Source organism: Gadus morhua, chromosome 14 (genome assembly GCF_902167405.1).
Source record: "Gadus morhua chromosome 14, gadMor3.0, whole genome shotgun sequence".
In the NCBI taxonomy this organism is placed as follows: Eukaryota; Metazoa; Chordata; class Actinopteri; order Gadiformes; family Gadidae; genus Gadus; species Gadus morhua.
The window spans coordinates 16404735-16427204 of record NC_044061.1 but is presented as its reverse complement, the minus strand read 5'-3'; the positions used below and the strand labels follow the sequence as shown (position 1 = coordinate 16427204).

Below are 22470 nucleotides of genomic sequence, written 5' to 3'. Positions count from 1 at the left end.
GTGTTTTGACTACACTTACTTGCTGTGCAACTTTGTGAGTGGAACTAGCATAACTCAGCTGGCAAGGTGGCGTGAATGGAAGGGGTTTTGGGAGTGTTGATAGTAAGATTCTTGTAAAAAAACAAACAGAGGTTCACTTGGTCATCATTTTTCTATTTGTAATGTGATACATTTTCCAATATACGGGGGACAAAGAATGTTACATGGGCAATTAGCCGTTTTTAACTAAACAGAAAGGCTGTGTGTTCTCCACCCTGTGTCTCCAGGGCAGATGGGTCCAGAGTGACATGCCATGGCTTTGATGATACCCCCAGTGAAACTCAAATGGCTGGAGCACCTGAACAGCTCATGGATCACAGAGGACAGCGAGTCCATAGCTACACGAGAGGGAGTCTCTGTGCTCTACTCCAAGCTGCTGGCGAACAAAGAGGTGGTGTTGCTGCCCCAGCAGGTGTTGTGCCTGAAAGGCCCCCAACTTCCAGACTTTGAGCGTGAATCCCTCTCCAGTGATGAGCAGGAACACTACCTGGACGCGCTACTTGGTAGCCAACTGGCTCTGGCCAAAATGGTGTGCTCCGACTCGCCATTTGCCGCTGCACTGCGCAAGCGTCTGCTGGTGCTTCAAAGGATCTTTTACGCGCTATCTAACAAGTACCACGACAAGGGCAAGGTCAAGCAGCAGCAACATTCTCCGGATAACGGATCGGGCTCAGCAGACATGCACACAGTCAGCGAGCGGCCACGTTCCAGCACCGATGCCCTGATTGAGATGGGTGTTCGCACGGGCCTAAGCCTCCTCTTTGCTCTGCTCCGGCAGAGCTGGATGATGCCCCCTCCACCAAACCCGAGCGGACACCCGGGAGGCAACGTAAACCTGTGTAACAACGTCATACACACTGCCATTGACGTGGTTAGCTCCTTACCCCCCCTCTCTCTGGCCAACGAGAGCAAGATCCCCCCCATGGGCTTGGACTGCTTGGCCCAGGTGACCTCCTTCCTCAAAGGGGTGACCATGCCAAACTCCGGGGCAGATATTCTGGGACGCCGGCTTGCATCGGAGCTGCTGTTGGGCCTTGCCTCCCAGAGGGGCTCCCTGCGGTACCTGCTAGAGTGGATTGAGATGGGCTTGGCTGCATCAGCGGTGGTTTGTTCCATGGAAAAAAGCACAGTGCTGCAGAACCAAGAGGGACTCATTGGCTACGACTGCTTCATGAACATCCTGATGCAGATGAGACGTTCCCTGGTAGGTGTTGACGAGGAACTTGGCAAACCTGATAACATTTTAAATGAGTTACTTCTACAGTTGGATAAGTAGCTTTTTCATTAGTAATATAACTAATCAAACAAACAGACATACTATCATTGAAAACAAGTTAACCCATTCATCTTCATAGAACCACATAGAGATCCTAATTTACTTGTGCACTGTATAACTGACTTTTAGGAGACAATCATGTGTTTTGTGCTAAAATGTAACATTATACAATCCAAATTGTGCAGGGCTCCTCTGCAGATCGAAGCCAGTGGCGGGAGCCTCTACGCACCTCTGATGGACTATGCTCGCTGTACGAGGCCTCGCTTTGCCTTTTTGAGGAAGTGAGACATTTATATATGTTTTCTAGTTGTGAGATATACAATTATGGCCTATTAATATCATACAGTAATGTAATGCCGAGAAGACACTACACCAGCTGACTAAGTGCTGGAGGACTTAATCTGAATATTTGGCTGTAGTATTGAAGTTTCTTGATTGAATTACAATCTATTTGCTCTGATCCCTCCATCATTCTACCTGCTACTTATCTCTGGTAGAAAGGACCATGATCCAACCAAAGAAAGATTACCTTTCGCTCACTTGGTTTCATGATCCTATTTAGGGTAATCTTATTGATAGCAATATGATTCTATTTACTATTGGTGCATTCGCCAAAGTTTTTACACAAATCCTCCTTAATGTGACATTTTTAATCTTGAAGATTTTCATGTCAATAAATGTCTGTTAAATCACTATCTATTGCCAAATCAGGTAACACAGTAGGGATTGAGCCTACGGCCTACTTGTTAAATCCCTTGCATTTGAATTATTATAAATCTTACTGACTTGTTGGTGGGCATTGTTCATTTCGTTGGAAAAGATTACTGACAAAATTGTCCCCAAAGAAAATCAAATCGAAACCTTCGAGATTGCAACTATAAACTAAACCTCAGCCTTGGTAATCTGGTCTGGGAGTATTCTCTCCTATTTTAGATTTTCATATTGTGTAGATGGTACGAGATCCCTTTTGGCCTTCTCATTGTAAATTGATTCAGATGCTAGATATACAATTTGAGCAGTGTATTGAATCCAAAACCCTACCACAGGTTTTTGTGTTTATACAGTCTTTGAAATGTTTCCACAGGTATGTAGAATGGCATCAGACTACTCTCGCACCTGTGTCAGCCCAGACAGCATACAGACAGGGGATTCTCCCCTGGTGTCGGAGACCTGTGAGGTCTACGTTTGGGGGAGTAACAGCAGCCACCAACTGGTGGAGGGTACCCAGGAAAAGATCCTCCAGCCCAAGTTGGCGCCCAGCTTTGCAGATGCACAGACAGTAAGTTCAAAATAAGTGGTCAGCCATTTCGGAGATGTGGGCAGTGGGAAAATTCCACCTTTACAATAGAATAGTCCTCAGTAGAACATAGACCTCCAAGTTAACAGTTTGTCCATTAAGTGTCTCTTATGTCTTTCCAATCCTTGACTTTCAAGTTTCATATACTCTTAATAAACGTGACTCTAGGGCTACGTCTACATGATGACGGTCTGAACAGAAGACGGAAAAGTGGCGTTGCGTCTTCACTTTTTATTCCGCATTCAGACGAGCGTTTTCGGGAGGAAATCGGCATTCATACGGTGACGCAAAAGTGTGTGGAATTCGGTTGGGTATTCATGTCAGGCGGCTAGGTGGTACTGTGATACACTATCACAAAACAATAACCAAGCGATAACGAAAACATAATTACAGATCCTTCTCTGTTCAGTAATACTATCTGTACATATCCTGTGCATTTCGTGGAAAGACTCCTGTAAGTTTATTAGAGCTGTCAGAGCAGCTTGACGGTCCGACGCATGGATATAATCCAACATGTTTGTTTATTTCCCTGTACTGGCGCATGTATGTGACGTAAACGCGTACACGACGTGAGCAGATCTGAGCAGAGTTTTGCCTCTTAGCAGTGGAGACGGAAACGCTACGGCGGAGTGTATTCAAGTTTTCCACTCAGGTTTTAGATTTTCGCGTTTTTAAGCCCCAAAAACGCTGTCACGTCTAAACGAAAGGCACTTCTTACCCGCAAGCATCCTTTTGTAAACGCGGCCTAGAACAAGCACTATAGAACAGTTGAAGTCTAGTATTGAAACATTCAATGTCTAGAATATTCTTTATCCACTTGTTGTCTTACTGAGGGGGGGGCAGAGGAAGGTAACCTAAGGTGGTCAACTTACAATTGGCATGGGCCCCTGCCAAACTTTTCAAAATTGTTGTTGTTGGTGTATCACGTATACGATTGTAAGTAAGGCGGCTTTTTGTGATATGTCACACCCACTGTCATGCCCCCTTTTAGATGATTGGAATGAAAAGATAAAATGGTCATGCTCTGTCCGTAACCAACATAGGCCCCTTCCACACGAAGCCGATTTCGTGGCGAAACCGCAAAGGTCTTGTACGGTTCGGCCTTCCGTCCACACGAAGCCGGTGAATCCGCTGACCGATACCGTAAACTTCTGAAACCACCATCGGAGGTGGTTTCAAATCTACCCGGTTTCGTTTTGGATTCGTGTGGACGCCTGAAACCGACTGAAACCGTAAACAATGACGTCATCGCCACACCCCTCGACCCTCCAGCCAATGACTGAGTGTCATTGAAGTCTCAGAACTCACAAAAACAAAGATGATAGTGGACTACAGGCTTGTAATCGTTCTGCAGCAGATCATGTCCCTTGTTGGGTTGCTAAGCCATTTTTTATTGAGACTGTTGACTGACTGTTTGTTTGTGTTGTTGGTGGTTCGGGGGGGCAGCCTTTATGCGCATGCTCGCCTCTTCTTCTTATTTAATTTTCTTCTGGATTTCTGTAGCAGAAGCAGCGCCCCTTATGGGCCTGGCATGTGTACTACAGCGTTTCTACAGATCTACCCGGTTTCACTTGACTCCATCTTTACGGAGATACTCCGAAACCGGATAGATCGAAACCGTAACGGTTTCGCCCGTTTCGGCTTCGTGTGGACGGGGCCTCAGTCACCTGTTTTGTTGGTGGTATGTGAATGTGTGTGAGAAAATTTAAGTATGCTTCTGTATGTTTGGCTTAACTACTGCATAGGGCCAGCTAATTACAAAATAACAGTGTTATACCTGCTAGTGGGACATAAAGACTTTTTATTTTTTTAAGGTGTGTCTTCTACGTGCGTCTTATGCAGGTGCACAATTTAACTATGATCTCAACAACTGTCCCTAAAGTGTGGCCTCTTTTTCTACAGATTGAGGCAGGCCAGTACTGCACCTTTGTGATCTCTTCCGATGGCTCTGTGCGGGCATGTGGAAAGGGAAGCTACGGCCGTCTAGGTTTGGGGGACTCTAACAACCAGTCCACGCTCAAGAAGCTGACCTTTGAACCCCATCGTTCCGTAAAGAAAGTGTCGTCTTCCAAGGGCTCCGACGGCCACACGCTGGCCTTCACCACGGAGGGAGAGGTATTCAGCTGGGGTGACGGGGACTACGGAAAGCTAGGCCACGGTAACAGCTCTACACAGAAGTACCCCAAGCTGATTCAAGGTCCACTGCAGGGCAAGGTAAGGGCTCTGCTTTGTTTGGCTTTCAATCGGAAACTCTGATCTCATTCAATGGAAAATGTAATTCACATACTTGCATACATTTTTTCTCTGTCAAAGAGAGAGAAAGTTAGAAAGAAAGATATAAAGTGGGGAAATTTAAGGGGAACAATGCCTGTTGGGGGGAAAATCCACATTGCATATAAACAATATTTTACATTTCTTCATTTTTTGACATACAGTAACCATTTATCCCAGTCTTTAGAAAATTACTCAGTCAATTATCCCAGCCTTTAGAAAAATTGCAATCAACTCTAAGTACTTCTGTATTTCAGCTTTTATTTGTTGGACCAACTGTTTGCTATTTGCTATCCCCACGTTTAATCTCCGTATTGTGTCTTTTCGTCTGGACTTCAAATATATTTTTAAATAGATTGGGCTATGGTCCGACAAATCGGCCACTCCAATTTGACATTCCTGTATTCTATCCCTGTTTTCCTTCTGCATAAAAAAATAGTAAATTCTTGAGTATACAGTGTGTGCTGCTGAATAATGACTAAAGTCTTTCTGTAGTGGATGTAGTTGCCTCCATACATCAAAAAAGCCCATTTCTCTTCCCATGTATTTTTCACTACCTTTGTGATAGGTTTCCTATTTCTCTTGCGACTAGTAGTGTCTAGGTAACAGTTCATTATCACATTGAGATCTCCTCCACAGATATACATACACCTTCTATTTCTACAGCAATCAAATCAAATAGGGATTTAAAGAATCACTATTACTTACAGACGGGGCATATATGTTCACCAATGTTACCATTGCTTGGACAATTGTTCCTTTTACAATAATATAACGTCCCTCTTTATCTTTTATTTCTTTTTGATATTCAAATTTGGTGGCCTTAGGAAATTGCAACACCTATTTTGTGGGTGTTTGAATGGGAGCTATAGCAAGTGTTTTTAATTCCAAATCAATTCTTGCAGAAAATTAATCTGCGTCTTCTCCTTTTCAATTTGAGCTATAATTGTAGCTGTTTTGACTGGGTTTCCTAAGCCATTAACATTGAGAGAAATAAGTTTAATTCATTTTTGTTTGGTATTCCTTGGCTGTTTTTGGTCTGTTCACATTTTGGTGTCTACCCCTCAATCTAACAGTGCAATAACCATCGGCACTTAACATCATATGAAACAAACATATGAAAAAATAACGTAATATAACTAAACAGAAAAAGCGACCTCCAAAAAGAGATGTCAACAACCCTCTTATGTAGACCCTCATTAAGTTTTGAGGGGAAATGCCTTCCACAAGAGAAGGGCCCCCAGCTAGTAGTAAGATGTAACCCGCAAGGGGTAGATCTGCCCATACTAGACTCTGTTGTAGGCAGCTGTGCTTCCGTCCCTTGGAGCCAACAAGTCTGATATCTAAATCCCTCAGGTCACATCGAATTAAACACTAACTCTTTTTTCTTTTTTGACCTGTCTTACACTTTAAGGATATGTTATTCACATTAATACTTAGAGTCAGGTATTCATCTCGCATTGTTGTCCTCACGTTGGAATTCCTGCAGCCGTCCTCTCGCTCGTGTGCCTGCCTGCGAGGTTCGGTCTCGTTCTCTCTCTCCGGCCCACTCGACTGGAGCCTGTCACGGGCTGTAGCGCCTCTGGTATCGGTGATGTCATCTACTTCATATCCTTTTCTCCTCATGTCGCCAACGGCTTCCTCCGCGCTGCTGTGCGTCTTCCTTGCACTAGCCCAGTGGATACGCGTCTTGGTGAGGGGTGTCTGACAGCGGATGCCTTCCCCCTTTAGAATCTTCTTCAGGTTCACGTAGGCTTTGCGTTGTTGCGACATCCTCACAGAGTAGTCATGATCAAAATAAATCCTACTTTCTCCGAGCTTGACTGTTTTCTTTCCCCACGCCTCTTTCAAAACCATCTCCTTCACATTAAACTGATGAAAGTTGAGTATAATCGACCTTGGTGGTTGTATTGTCTTTGGCGCCAGGGCTCGTTGAATCTGGAGGTTTGTTTCGAGTGATAGCTCGTCTTTTAACCATTCGTCAATAAACGCCACGACCGATTTGCTTCTCAGCTCCGCATCTTCTGGAATGACGTATATTCCCAAGTTGTTCCACCTGGATCTCGATTCTTAGTCATCCAGCTTATCGATCTTTCTTTTTTTTTAGAATGTCCTTCAGTGCACGTTTTGCGTCAGTACTCCACTGCTGTACTTCTTTAGTGCGAGTCAAAACGACTTCTATCTTATCATTTTGCTGTTCTACGTCTGCGTTTATTTTGACATGTTTCTGGTTAATGTGCCCCCTAAACTCAGCCAGTTCATTTTCACTTGAGTGGTGATGTCGTCTTTGACAGTTTCCAGATCCATTTTCAGCTAATGGGAATGTAGAAGGAATTTTTTCGCCCCTTACAATCGTCCTAGAATTTCATAATTACATCATCCACCATTTTGTTTGCTGCTCCTTAAATTGCATTGAAACAAGAAGTATATCGTGTCCCGGGCTTTGCCTTTATCAAAGTAGGGCTTAGGTGTTGAATTTGCCACCTTTCAAACGTTATTTAATGACGTTTTATAATGATACAGTATTTAAGGGCTAACTAGCAAGGCTACCCTCGTATGATAGCCCTGCTTGCCCGACTCTCACATCGACCGGTTCGTCTTTTTTATAGTCCCCACAAAATGTATTGCCGTCTGCATTTTATGGGTTGTATTGCTGCTTTTAAAGATTTGAAAGCTAAAGGAAAATACTGGATTGTTTTTTTTTTGCAACATACCAGGTAAAATAATCCTCATAAGGATGATTGCAAAAAAATAACTTTCTTTATTTTGATTTAGCTATAACCGTAAATCTTTTTTTATTATAGTCCATTTTCCAAATACAGGCTTAAACAAGGATATTAGGCATATGAAACACATAAACATTGGAACCTACACTACATAATTGCTAATAATCAAGTATTTGCATGTTATTACTGCGTAACAGTTATTACTGATTCAGATAAAAGAAGATATAGACTTTTATTTAGACTCAAAACGCAACGCTGTCAAAAATATTTACAGCTCATATCGCTCATTCGATCTTGCTTTTCCATTTAAAGGAGCTGCGTTTTTTTGATTACCGGTACTACTACACGCTCGTAGTTGAGGCAAGTGCTGCTGCTGATGCCGAGCCACAAAACACAATTTAGTCACAAGTTTGGTCAATAGAAAAATAATAATAAGCTTAAATACATGAAACACTGAATAACTAATGAGTGGAGTGATTGCGTGCGTGCCTGCGCGCGTGTGTGTGATGTCAACCTCATTGATCTCCGAAAACATGACCTCAGGAGGTAGAGCAGTTGTCTTGTAACCGTTGCTAGTTCGATCCCCAGCTCCCCAGAGTGTTGATGTGTCCCTGAGCAAGACACTTAACCCTAATCTTCAAGGTGGGAACATTCAGGCGGTTCCTCTCGTCAGTCCAAGTATTGTTCATTATGGAAAAGATCCGCTCAACGGGAGCATTTGTGCCAGGCAGACAAACTGACAAATTAGAAATAGATATTTCTGCGGAATCTCCCTGCTTCTAATAAGTCATTTTTTACAGTGCCAAGCCGGTTCGGCAATTTCAACGTCTTGCCTGTGTGAAACCGAATGGGTAAAATCCCCTGTTCGTCACAGTGCCGGCTTTCTTGGTTCACTGGAGAAGGCGGGGCTACGCACGGAGTCTAGACGTTTTTTGGAATAATTTGCATACTCTACTCATGATGATATCGATGCGTTGTCTCTGTTGTAGAGACAACGCAGCAACACCTCTACCCAAGGCCCCCCCCCCCCCCTGGAACCGCAGAGCGTCTTATCGCATTTACATCAAAATGAAACCGCCAATGTTTTTAGGGTCCGGGAGGGTACGTTTTGAAACATTGTGGTAATGGCAGAAACTCCCATAGAAGGTTATTGCTAAAATTGTCAGCAACAACCCTGACCAAAGAGAGGTGTCCTAAGGAGTGTGATGCCTTAAACCCGGAACAACTTAATCCAAAGACCGGTCAATAAGATCTTTCTCCTGGTTCCGAATGAAGACACACACTTGCATACCCTCACATTTTGATTTTGCATTTGTATTAGTTGGCTCCTATTTTTGTTGTTATTATTATTGTTATATTGTTACTGCGCACTTCGCCCATAACAATAGGGTCCATTATAAAAACGTGAATATTCTACCGGCTATTGCGTAAATAAAGTAATGATGGGGACCAAATAGCAGCAATAATGTTTTTTTCGCCCAATTTCTCCTTGAAGTTAGGGGGGCTGGAAAAGCCTTAATTGTGCTACCTAAGACTTTTACATTTTGGAAAAATGATGTCTAAACTATGCATGCTAATGAGTGGGATGTTTGCTCTGGCTTAGGTGGTGGTGTGTGTGTCTGCCGGCTACAGACACAGTGCTGCGGTCAGCGAGGGTGGAGAGCTCTACACGTGGGGCGAAGGAGATTTTGGAAGATTAGGTAACCTTAGTGTCAAGCAGCTCTTCTCATAATCACTTGAATTAGTTTACTTTAGTTTTAGTCCATGAGACACTTGAGGCTTGTTGCAAGTGCAATGCAAGTCTGTGAAATACTGACTTGACACAAGTGTACTTGAGCACGTCGGCCAAAATCTGGATCAATCACTGAACTTTAAATGGAAATTGATATGTTAGTTATTTTCCCCATGTCTCTTTTGTCTCCTGTTTGATTAACATTTAAATATAACATGAAAAGTGCTCTTGATATGCAGTTCTTAAAACTGGAGTATCATATGTAAGTTTGCCAAATAACCCAGCTTTGGGACGCCTATCTTGTCTCATTGTGTCATGGTGTGCAGGGCATGGCGACAGCAACAGCCGTAACATTCCCACCTTGGTGAAAGATATCAGCAACGTGGGCGAGGTGTCGTGTGGGAGCTCTCACACAATCGCATTGTCAAAGGACGGGCGCACAGTGTGGTCCTTTGGTGGTGGGGACAACGGTAATATACTAGCTATCTAAACCTTTTCTTGAGTCTGCCAGTCACGAATATAGACAATGGCCATATAGCACATTTGTCTTCTGGAATCAATGTCCGCAAAATGCTATTGGTCAGAATCTGCTCAACAAAGTGATTTTGACAAAACATGTTGGTAAAAATTAAATGAAACAAGGAGAGGTCATGTTGGTTTCAACACCGATATTGTCCTACTTTAAGTCTCATAAGTTTATGAGATCAGTTCCGAAATATTATCTTGTGTGTGTCTCAGACGATGTGGTATACTTAAGTTATCTGTTAACACATGTGACGTCTTTCAACTTCTGAAGAAACTGATGTTTGTGCTCGATATATTATGATATACTTCTGTTCTGTTTTTCTCCTCTCACTAGTTCTGTGTTTTTACTCAATAAACTAGTTAAACTATCTTCTGTGTGCGTTCCTCTTGCAGGGAAGCTGGGCCATGGTGACACCAACCGGGTGTATAAGCCCAAAGTCGTTGAAGCCTTGCAGGGAATGTTCATCAGGAAAGTGTGTGCAGGGAGTCAGTCTTCTCTGGCCTTGACCTCCACCGGACAGGTAGGGCCACATTCCTGCTACAATACCAACATAGTATTCAGGGCAAACAGTTGCTATTATTTACCAAAGCAAAAAGTAGTAAGTAGTAGTTTTTGAAAGTCTTTGAAAAAATCAACGCATTGAAATTATTCATATGAAGTTACATTTATTTGCTAACTAGTTTTACCTAAATATGATACAGAGATATCTGTTAATTGTTGTCGGCCTGTCTTGGCGTGGTTCAGACGAGTCGTTTAATTCCAAATGGATCATTGTGTGTCCAGGGCGGAGTTTGCTTGGTTAGCATTCCCTTTCCATTGGCAGCTTCCATTGACTTGCTTTTCAGAAGCCTTACTCTTGCTCATGTGCGTGTTAGACACTTTGAATTACTTTCCAATGTGTTCTGAATAGCCACTTTTCAAAATGATTGTCTGTTACATCACAACAAGATTGTAGTTTGTCTACACCAGACAGATAATTCTGCACTGTTTTCTGCACTGTGATTGTTGAATGCAAGTTATATTATCTGCTGCTTCTGGTTGGGTAGCCTATGTGAAAGTATCCGGTCAGTGATGCTCACAGGTTGCCTCATAATAATTGGCGAATACAGTGCCGTAATATCTTTGTTTTAGACAAACGACAATCCTGTTATGTTTTGAATTGGTGACTATTTTTAACACTTTGTAAAATAATTTAAAGTGTATTCCCCACACATGAACAGGAGTAAGGCTACTGTAACTCAGCAAGCCAATGGAAACAGGTAACGGAAAGCAAATGCTCACCCAGTAAACTCCTCTGCTGGATGCCAAAGGATGAATTTGGACTAATCTGAATCTGGGTAAGACAGGCAAAGCCAATTCACAGATATTGCGGCTATTGATGCAAGTAGTTTTTCTCCTAGCTTGGTGCTGATATGTTGCTAATGCACACCCTTTTTGGTGTGCATTAGCAACGTTATTGGCTTATTGGTGTGCAATATAGCATAGTTGAATGGTGCCTGTTTCATGTTCTTCATCTAAAGCTGCGAAATCCTGAAAGGACTGGCTTTTAATGTGATCTTCCCATGACGTCCTATAAATTAATCCTATTTCAATTAATTAATATTTTTCAAACTTGTCACAACAGGTGTATGCATGGGGCTGTGGTGCCTGTTTGGGCTGTGGCTCTTCTGAAGCAACCTCTCTCAGGCCGAAGCTGATTGAGGAGCTGGCTACTACCAGATTGGTGGATATCTCCATAGGGGACAGCCACTGTCTGGCCCTGTCACACGGTACAATCATATTAATCCAACACAGCACAACTGGACATTAAAGGGCAATTCCGGTATTTTGAACATTGAGCCCCCGTTCTGGTTTGTCTAGGATGAAATAGAGTGGTTAACACAGAAATGTTGAATATTGGTCCTGTCTCGGAAATTAAGCTAATTTCCTGCCTGCTTCACAATGGCTGGCTATGTGCATTCACAAAAAACCCCTAAACGTTCATACGTTTATTTGGCAGGGAGGCTGGTTGAAGTCTTATGCTCGGTTCTAGCCCTACTGTTGATACGGAGAACCGAGCGAAAAGTCTAAAATAAAACACGACAGAAACTGTATTTCGCTACGATACTTGTTTGGTAACATCAACGAACACCACCAACCACTCGATGAGTTTCACATTTCTGAAAACGAAAGTTTAGGGGTGTTTTGTGAATGCACATAGCCAGCCATTGTGAAGCAGACAGGGGCAATTCGAAATTAGCCGAGACAAGTCCAATATTCAATATTTCGGTGTTAACCACTCTATTTCATCCTAGGAAAACCAGAAAGGGGGCTACATTTTCTAAATAACGTAATTGTCCTTCAACACATTTGCTTCTTAAAGGGATAGGCTGAGATATCAGAATAAAACCATTCGAATCTTGTTGTTTTTTCAGTGACACTTAATTGAAGATGCTACTATTGGAACACATTGGTTTTCTTTGGAAGTAATTTAAATGTATTGGCTTCTCTGCAAGTCAGTGGGAGCAGCTAACGGAAAGCAAATGACAGGCAAATGCCACTTTACAAATATCTTGGCGTATCTCTTTAAGATCTGCACTCAATGTGATGAACATGTGATAGGTCTTTTATGTCCCTCACAAGCATGGTTGTCTATTCATGACAAACAACCTTATATAGAATTGAAGGAATTTTAATACACATGTCAAAATATTGTCATATCCAACTCATTGACTGTTGAAGAACTTGAGGTTGAAAGTCATTACACAACAGTCTAACTCCTGCAGTGACCAAGGAAGTATGTCAAATGTTTTACCTAGTGGGATGTATTTATCTTGTCTAGACAATGAAGTTTATGCATGGGGGAACAACTCCATGGGCCAGTGTGGCCAGGGGAACTCTACCGGCCCGATCACCAAGCCCAAGAAGGTCGTCGGACTGGACGGGGTCGCGGTACAGCAGATCTCAGCGGGCACCTCCCACAGCCTGGCCTGGACCGCCCTGCCCAGAGACAGGTCAGCCGCCTGGAGAGCAAACACTGACTATGTCCTGCCAATCCCTAACGGCTGAGTTAATTACAGAGTGGTCCTGTCTAAACTCGATCACAGAGCATTTATTTTCTCACTGTTCTCCGTTGTTGTTTTATTTTTTTATGTGTTAATTAATTAATTAATTTTAATGTTTAATTGTTGGGGTCTAACATTGATATTATTCTACATGTTCACTCACTGCACCACAGGCAAGTGGTGGCGTGGCACAGGCCCTACTGCGTGGACCTAGAAGAAAGCACTTTCTCCCACCTGCGCTCCTTCCTGGAGCACTACTGTGACGGGATCAACAGTGACGTGCCACCCTTGCCCTTCCCCTCTTCCAGGTGGGTAGACCATTCTGCCCTGTAGCTGTTGAGCATACTGAGTGGTGCAGCCTGGTTAGCCAAGCAGTTTCATAAATGGAGTCCCGTAAACACTGATTGTGCAGACATGAGGCTCCAACGCTCGCTGGACTGTAACTTTCTTGATTAACATCTGCCCTCAAGGAGCAGTATTGGGTCACTCATTTGGGCAAATACAATTGAATGCAAACTTTCAAACAACAACTGCACTTTCACGCAGAAAATAATTGTATACATTTGAACATCTAAATGGCAAGCACAGTATCACTTAACTATAATTTAATTCTAATTTCTGTTGCTGATATGAAACCTGAATTTCCCTGCAATGATTGTAAAAGGTTAATTTGATATTATCTTAAAAAAATGTTTATTAAAATTTAACCTAATACTCATCATGACGTTTCCTTGACTTGGCAGAGAGCATCAGAACTTCCTCAAACTCTGCCTGCGGTTATTGTCCAATCACCTGGCTCTTGCCCTGGCTGGGGGCGTGGCCACCAGTATTCTGGGCGGTCAAGCCAGGCCTCTGCGCAACCTGCTCTTCAGGCTCATGGACTCGTCTGTTCCAGATGAGATCCAGGAGGTGAGTGAGACGGACACACTTTGTTATATCCCTGTGAGTGGCACAGTAACACAATAACCTTTGAAACGGACATGAGACTGTTGATGGGCAGATAATGAAGAAATGCCCTGACTATTTGGAAATGAGCTGGGAGTGGTTCAAAATCCAAATAATTTCAAAACCATCCAGCTCCTGCCTTCAGATCAATAAATATAGATATTCTCATAGAGCATTTCACCTACAGTGAATGAGGACTATGCAATTTTTGCCAAATTATACACAAATACAACCTCTTAAATCTTACCTGCAGCTTCATTAAATTTCTGGGTGAAATCTGGTAGGTACATGGAGTGATGGTGTGAATGTGTGACTGTGTATTTCTGGGTGATATCTGGTAGGTACATGGAGTGATGGTGTGAATGTGTGACTGTGTATTTCTGGGTGTTATCTGGTAGGTACTTGGAGTGGTGGTGTGAATGTGTGACTGTGTATTTCTGGGTGTTATCTGGTAGGTACATGGAGTGATGGTGTGAATGTGTGACTGTGTATTTCTGGGTGTTATCTGGTAGGTACTTGGAGTGGTGGTGTGAATGTGTGACTGTGTATTTCTGTGTGTTATCTGGTAGGTACTTGGAGTGGTGGTGTGAATGTGTGACTGTGTATTTCTGGGTGAAATCTGGTAGGTACTTGGAGTGATGGTGTGACTGTGTATTTCTGGGTGATATCTGGCAGGTACATGGAGTGATGGTGTGAATGTGTGACTGTATTCCCCACAGGCAGTTATTGAGACCCTGTCGGTTGGGGCCACCATGCTACTGCCCCCCCTCAGGGAGCGGATGGAGCTGCTGCACGCGCTGCTGCCCCAGGGCCCAGACCGCTGGGAGAGTCTCTCCAAAGGACAGGTGAGGTGGCCCCCCAGTGTCCCCCAGTTCAGTCCACCCATCTATCCCAGGGGTCAGCAACCTTTTCTCAGTTTCCCACAGGAAATAATAAAAGCGAGCCACTAAACCCTTTGGACATCTAAAATTAAGATGACACTGCTTATATCGTTTTTTTTAAAAAAAAATTAAAAAATCAATGAACTTCTACAGAAAAAAATATGCTGCATTGAAGGTTACAAATTTCAAATAAAATAATTAATATCAGTGATGAATGGCGCGGCACAAACACCCTGGTTTGGGCAAATGTTAGCCGGACCCGCCGGAGCTGTCGGAGCGCCCGGACTCCCGCAGGAGCTCCCGGAGGGTAGAAGAATATCTTGTGTAGAACACGGCCAAAACTGAGCAACCACAAAACTAGCATATGCAGTAGAAATTACTTCATCCACTTCTTGAAATGATTTTTGACCTTCCGCATTTCTGAAACTGCTTTTTTTTCTCGTTTCCATCTGAATACTTTTCAGCAAATGCTGTGTGTTGATTCTGGAAATGTCTTCAAAACATTTGACTTTTTGTTGTTTGACAGTTTCCTACCACATATTAAGCATACTGGTAAACTAGTTTTGTCAGCAGTGAGAGCAAATTAATCTGCCCACGTTGCATTAAACACTCAGTTTTCTTCAGAAACTTTTATTGTTGGAGGTCGAAAAGCTAAGAAATACGCGAGCTAGCGGATGTTGCACATCGGCGGTAGTGACGCATATTTTGAGCGACAAATTTATCACGTTTAATTATAATGTTACAAGATCACCAATTTGTTTGATAAAAAATTATAAATACATAAAAAAAACAAATGACCTAGAATGTATTCATTGAAATGTAATACATTTTTTAATTGGAGCAACATGGAGCCGGAGCAGAGGGATAAAAGGGCCACATATCCCAATCATAAACTGTCATCACACTTTACCCCGTAGTAGAAAGGCCCACTGTTAACTTGCACGTCCGCAAGGTATTTTGTAAAGATAAACCGATGTTGTTTGAGCCCTTCCTCAAGTGTGTGTGTGTGTGTGTGTGTGTGTGTGTGTGTGTGTGTGTGTGTGTGTGTGTGTGTGTGTGTGTGTGTGTGTGTGTGTGTGTGTGTGTGTGTGTGTGTGTGTGTGTGTGTGTGGGGGACAGAGGATGCAGCTGGATATCATCCTGACCAGTCTGCAGGACCACACCCACGTGGCCTCCCTGCTGGGCTACAGCTGTCCCGGCGACGGCCCCGAGGCCCTCTCCTCCGTCCTGGGCTTCGGCGGCGCCCAGGAGGCCTCGTACGGCAGCGCGGCCAGCCACCCGGACACCCACCTGGCAGAGATCCTGATGAAGACTCTGCTGAGGAACCTGGGCTTCTACACCGTAGGTCACCGGGCCACTGGCCTCAGCGCAGCCCTGTTAACCAAGCCACTGTAGTGCAGGGCAGCCTTTATCTCAAAAAGGCCATTACAGCAGTGAAAGGTTGGCTCTTATTTTCATTGGGTATGGACATCTTTGCAGTTGAGTTTTAGTCTTGTTAATCTTGCTATCTTCTCAGCTCTGGGTGCAGTATAGGTTCACAATGTCAAAGAACTGATTTCATTGCTTATCATTAGTCCGATTCACATCGCATTTGTATGGACCCTTTTCAAAGAAGTCATCATAGGGCAAATAAAGGTGTCGCTCATAACATCATTTACAGTTCTGATACTTTTATGTACCTAGTTTAACTATGAGCGACACCTGTGCTCGGTCCTACGATGACACATCTGTGAAAAGGGTCTATTGCACCCTCTCAAGAGGAAGTCAGTAACACCATTGGACCATTTACATAAATGGACCAGTTATGCCTATTTTCACACAGGCTGTCAGACTGTTGCCCTGTAGCCTGATCTATACACAGAGAGTTTAGATTATTTCATACTTTTGTATAATATATAAAATAAAATATTTTTTTTTACTTTTTTACGTTGTAGTTAAGGCGGCAGGCTTGTGTTGCTCAGGCAGTCGCTAAGCTGTCAAGTGCCGTGGGAAACCCTGGTGTGCATTGTGTCCTCAGGACCGGGCCTTTGGCGAGCTGGAGAAGAACAGTGATAAACTGCAGCAGGGCATGTCCTCCTCAGACAGCAGCCAGCCTGCGCACCTCCACCAACTTCTGTGCTCCCTGCAGAAGCAGCTTCTGGCCTACTGCCACATCAACTCGGTGAATGAGGTCGGAACACTGACACCGGCTGAGGGCTCTGCCATCCTTTTAGGGTCCCGCAACATGTTATGATGCCATATGTTGAAGAACCCCGCAATAAGAGTGTGTGTGTGTGTGTGTGTTTACAGAACTCGAGCAGCGTGGCTCTGCTCCACAAACACCTGCAGCTCCTGCTGCCCCATGCCAAAGACATCTTTTCCCGCTCGTCCGCCCTTATTAAGGAGAGCTCCTGGAACGGCAGTATCAGGGAGAAGCTTCAAGGTGAAGGGACTGTTGTTACTGGCCCTCTTTGAGAAGCTTCAAGGTGAAGGGACTGTTGTTACTGGCCCTCTCTGAGAAGCTACAAGGTGAAGGGACTGTTGTTACTGGCCCTCACTGAGAAGCTACGAGGTGATGGGGACTGCTGTTAGTGGCTCTTAGGGAGAAGCTGCAAGATGATTGGACTGTTGTTAGTGGTCCTCAAAGAGAAGTTACAAGGTGAAGGGAACTGTTGTTAATGGCCCTCAGGGAGAAGCTACCAGTGAAGGGGAATCTTGTAGCTGGCTGGCTCCCAAGGCAGGGTATGGGGTCTTCGTTGTATGGGTGCCCATGCCCTTATGTTCTGTATTCTACTAAACTTGTCCCCTTGTCACCACCACCTACAGAAGTGATCTACATGTCGGCGGCAGGCAGTATGCTCTGTCAGATCGTCAACTCTCTGCTGCTGCTGTCCGTGTCTGTGGCCCGGCCTCTGCTGGGCTACCTGCTGGACCTGCTGTCTCCCCTGGACCGCCTCAACCGGCTGCTGCCTGCTGCCTCCCCCCTGGAGGACCAGGAGCTGCATTGGCCCCTCCACGGTGAGAACCAGAGCCCACAGGCTGACAAAGCCCTGGTTAATGGACTGTATTTATCATCAGGATCCGAAAAACCTACCCTTATTTTAGAATACAATCCGGTGTGATCAAACCATTGTAACTGTCTCTCCTGGCTTCACTAAAATATCTGCTCCGATCCCTTGGTCGTGCCAAATCTGTAACAGATGTTTTAGTGAATCCAGGAGAGATGGTGAGGTTTAATCACCCAGGCGGATATTATCCTTTCAAATCGAACAGCACATTTTCAATGGCATCGAATTGAGTTTTATCGACTTTTGAAAACTGGCCATCTGACTTTTCCTTTTTCCTATTCTTCCTTTTTGGCCAACCCCTGTGTTGGGGGTCAAGGCACCCCAGACTTTGCAGAGCCTGCCGTGGGGGCGTCCCTGGCCCAGCCGGCCCTGTCCTGGGTGTGGCTGGTGGACCTGGAGAGAACGGCTGCCCTGCTGGTGGGCCGCTGTCTGGGGGGCATGCTGCAGGGCGAGCCCACATCTCTGGAGGAGCACGACACGGACTACTGGCTCCGAACGCCCCTGTTCAGCAACGGCCTGGAGATGGACACCAAACTGTTGGGTAGGAGGAGCTGTCCCTGCTGGCAGGGTTCATTATTAAAGATATACGTAATGGTTAGTTCAACTATAATGTACAAAATGTTTGATCTATTGATTTTCTAACCCATCATAAAATATAAATGATTGACTTCGCCTTTACTGTAGTGACTCATGAAGATTGAATGCAGATAAAGCTTTTTTAAGGCTTGCTTTTCTGTGTCCCCACCAGACCCCTGCATCACCTCCTTCCTGGAGGCAGCACTGTCCGGCAACGAGGAGCAGAAGCCCCTTGACTGCACTCTGTGTCCAGACCTGAGCGTCCTTGCAGACTTGGCTCTGGGCTCCACCAAAGAGCCTAGCAACAGCCTCTGGGTCAACATGCAAGACTATGCACTCAGCAAAGGTCTGTGTTTGGGACTGGACTCTGGACATCTATGCGTACCTTGTCTTTCAGTACCCTACAACACATCTATATGTGCCTTGTCTCCCAGTATCTTACAAAACATCTATATGTACCTTGTTTTGCATTAACTCGCGTCAAGTTTAGGGTTGGGTATCGCCACGGATTTCGATCAACGATTAGATTTCGATGTGATTTAATTTCGATTTGATTCTATATCGTTTTGGTTATGGCATTTTCAGTAGCAATATCAATTTTGATTGGATGTGAACTTGATTCTCATAGAACTAATGATCGTAGGGAGTGATCGCTGATAGTTAGTCACAACAAAGTATCAAGGGAAATTCGCGGGAAAGTTCAAATATTTCAACTTGAACGTGTTCACAGGGAAAAGGCTTACATTAAAAGATCGCTCATGGGATTTTATTCATCGATATCGGAACATTCAAATGAAGATTGATTTTAATCATAATATTGATTATTTGAACCCAGCACTAATAAAGTCTATTTGTTCCTTGTCCCGTCGTAGCGTTGATCACATATATACATGTACCTCAAGACCTCATTGAAATAGCTGACGATGTTTGTGATATCAACTCTATAGCGACTCTACAAATAGCCTTGCTGTGGCGTCTCTTGTTGCAGACTGGGACAACGCCTCTCTCAGTAATGAGTCCCTGTTGGACACGGTGTCCAGGTTCGTGCTGGCAGCTCTGCTGAAACACACAGCCCTCCTGGGGCAGGCCTGCGGAGAGGGAAGGTGAGTCACAACAAACGACATTAGCCGATGTAAACATCCACATTTTTTACTTTCTCCATCAACATCAAAGCTAGGATTTTTTTTTTTTTATAACATAAATTATGGCGTTTTTTAAATGGTCCTTCAGGTAAAGTACCATAGTGACTCTGGCCCATCTCGCTGTAGCTCTTGTTGATCAGCCATCCTTTCTGCCTCATTAGGTACCAGCCCTGTAAGGCTCTGGCAGAGGTGTACCGCAGTGTGTACAAAGTACGAAACCGTCTGCTGGCGTGTAAGAACATGGACTTCATCCAGACCCGCTCCTCCTCGCGAGAGACCCGAGTGAGTGGGCAGGGGACGAGCGCTGTCGCTGAACCGCACACACATCGTCAACGTCGCACTGCCTTTGCCATGACTCCCCTCGCACAGGGTGAGCCCCCCGACTCCAGTGTGACGCCTGCTGCTCCCGTACAGATCTCTGAGAACCAGGACTCTCTGGACGCGGACCCCCAGGAGTTCTCGTTCCAACACACCATCGACGAGGTGGAGGAGCGCGAGGAGCGGGAGGACCGCGAGAGGGACCAGGGCCACCAGGAGCAGGACGACGAGGAGGAGGACCGGGACCACGAAGTGATGACCGCTGGCAGTAAGTCCCCCCGGAACGCCTGCCCTGAAGCACCGTGGCAGCACTGCACTTCCTAAGGGTCCCCGCCTCCAGCATGGACTGATGTCGGCTTTATCGTCAATGTTCCTCGGATGTGGAAGATTCCAACTAAAATGAACGTTATTTTACAGTTTTTTTTTTTGCAATGGCAGCAACCCCAGGTCCAGTTATTCCTTCCTGCTCTGTCAAATTCATACATTATTAAGCTTCCTCGGTGCAACAGGATTAGCTGGACCTGATAAACTATGCCTTGTGCTCTGCATGCCTCGCCCTGACAGCCACTTTGTAACAAGCATCTCTCGGTGCACATGCTGTTATTTGCCAAGTTGCAGTTGCCTGTTGACTGTTGCAGGTTTTTATTTTCTATCGTGCTTTAATACACTGGATGCACATGCATAATCCACAAATCTCCCAAGAGCTATTGAGATATGCGAGAGATTCTAGAGATATTGCAAATGGTCATTGCAATACTGGATATAGTTGTTCCTGGCTGTTGCTGACCTGGGCTTTCTTTTACAACTACATTAAGGATAATTTTGGCGCCAATTTAACAAGTGACGCTACACGCAGCCTATGTTTGTTCCCTAACCTTCCCTAACCCGTTGCCCTGTTGTGTGTGTGTCATGTTTTTATGTGTGTGTGCGCGTTTGGTGCGTGCATGTGTTTTTGTGTGCGTTGCACGCCACAGAAATCTTTCAATGTTTCCTCTCAGCACGCGAGGCGGCCCGCGGCCGCGAGAGAGAGAGGGCCAGCAGCAGCGGCGGCGGCGGCGGCGGCGGCAGCGGCGGCCTGGGCCCCTGCTCGGGCTCAAGGGGGGGAGAGGAGGAGGCCCCCGGCTCCCAGGAGGAGAGGAGGGGCAGCGCCGGGCCCCCCGAGGGCCAGGACCTCTACACAGCCGCCTGCAACTCAGTGATCCACCGCTGCGCTCTGCTGCTGCTGGGGGTGAGCCCGGTCCTGGGCGACCCCAGCAGGCAGGGCCTGGAGGAGGAGCAGGTCCAGTCGGCCGGCGGGGGGGCACAGGAGGGCCTGATCTTCATGACCAGGTCAGCTCAAACACCTAGCATCCCCCCCGGTCTCTTGACCGGGGGGGGCCGTGAATACATCTTCTGGTGGAATTTTAATTCACTTAATTTTACTTTGAAATTGCATAGTATTTTACACAGACATTTCTATTTCTATTTATACATGTTGAGCAAAAAGTATAAGTTGTATAATATTAGGACAACATAAAAACAACTGGTACTTTCTAATTGTAATTAAAGGGTAATAACAGGGTACTTTGCCATACAACGTAGAGCTCAACTATCCATCTTCTACCATAATAATAGACGATGCAAGCATTTCACTTTAGAAACGGCATACTGTGTGTGTGTGTGTGTGTGTGTATGTGTGTGTAGGAGTGAGAGTCTGAGTGCAGAGAGCCACTCTGTGCAAAGCAGTCCCAGCTTCAGGTTGCTCAAGACTCGGAGCGAGTCAGACCTCTCCCAGCCCGAGTCAGACGAAGAGAGTTGCGCCCTGGTAAGAAAGACACTTGATGTATTCACAACTGTTGCAATATACATACCTGCATTAACAGAGTAACTTTTACACCGAGACATATTTGTGGACTTTATGGCAATTATTCTGTTTCACTGGTGGCTCATGATTGTTGTTATTCATGTTCATATGACATAGTAGAAATGTCATCTCTTTCTCTCGGCACGCCCTGTAGGTGTATGTTGTGTTTGAAAACCATGATGATATGATGATTTGTCTGCTTTCTCTCAGAGTGGCAGGAGAAATGTTGACCTGGACCTGGCCTTCTCTCACAAAAAAAGAGGTAGTGTTATAAGCACCTTGAATATAATCTAAGATTTTAAAGTGATGATGAAGACATAGATGTTGGCGTTGTGTTATTCTTGATTCTTGTTGTTTTTATCCATCGATTTCTGTGCATGGTTGTTTATTTACTGCTTTTTGGGCAGTTGAGCCCTAAAAACCAGAGGAGCTCCAAGCTAGCAAACATGATAACATAAAAACACTTGTAGTATAACGCCATGTGTGTGAATGGTAAAGCTCCGTCGGAGCAGTGATTTATTTTGTGTCCGCGTCCGATAGAGGGTTAGGCTCCCCGAACACCTATCGTATAAAGCTACCTTGTGTGGCGTTTTTTAATGTAAAACGCTTGCATACAACTAGGGTACAAAAATATTACCACAAAGTTGGTGTAGGTCATAACCACAGGGATAACATGCCCATCCTAAAACTCAACCAAAAACACTTTTTAAAATCTCTGTTGGAATTCGATCTGAAACAGTGGGTTCACTCTCTCTTTAGTATCCCTCAAACCTGGTGCTTATTGAGTCATACCAGGGCAAGTGAAAT

At 44.7% G+C, this 22470-nt stretch overlaps 1 protein-coding gene across 9 annotated transcripts in view; it reads left to right on the top strand.

Moving 5' to 3' along the window:
* Positions 1–22470, top strand: part of herc1 (HECT and RLD domain containing E3 ubiquitin protein ligase family member 1) — a 65752-nt gene that overhangs the window by 1644 nt on the left and 41638 nt on the right. For 6 of the 9 annotated variants that reach the window (XM_030376249.1, XM_030376251.1, XM_030376255.1 and 3 more), the window contains 24 exons: positions 267–1243; positions 1501–1596; positions 2400–2594; positions 4515–4826; positions 9213–9309; positions 9668–9811; positions 10260–10387; positions 11492–11636; positions 12689–12860; positions 13085–13219; positions 13655–13820; positions 14576–14701; positions 15857–16078; positions 16755–16907; positions 17027–17159; positions 17543–17734; positions 18101–18325; positions 18533–18706; positions 19349–19463; positions 19664–19784; positions 19917–20088; positions 20795–21149; positions 21504–21624; positions 21874–21925. In XM_030376249.1, the coding sequence (XP_030232109.1) occupies positions 293–1243; positions 1501–1596; positions 2400–2594; positions 4515–4826; positions 9213–9309; positions 9668–9811; positions 10260–10387; positions 11492–11636; positions 12689–12860; positions 13085–13219; positions 13655–13820; positions 14576–14701; positions 15857–16078; positions 16755–16907; positions 17027–17159; positions 17543–17734; positions 18101–18325; positions 18533–18706; positions 19349–19463; positions 19664–19784; positions 19917–20088; positions 20795–21149; positions 21504–21624; positions 21874–21925 (4702 nt within the window). In that variant the 5' untranslated portion in view covers positions 267–292. The remainder of the gene's footprint in view (positions 1–266; positions 1244–1500; positions 1597–2399; positions 2595–4514; positions 4827–9212; positions 9310–9667; positions 9812–10259; positions 10388–11491; positions 11637–12688; positions 12861–13084; positions 13220–13654; positions 13821–14575; positions 14702–15856; positions 16079–16754; positions 16908–17026; positions 17160–17542; positions 17735–18100; positions 18326–18532; positions 18707–19348; positions 19464–19663; positions 19785–19916; positions 20089–20794; positions 21150–21503; positions 21625–21873; positions 21926–22470) is intronic. The other 3 variants (XM_030376252.1, XM_030376250.1, XM_030376256.1) reach the window with 2 other exon arrangements.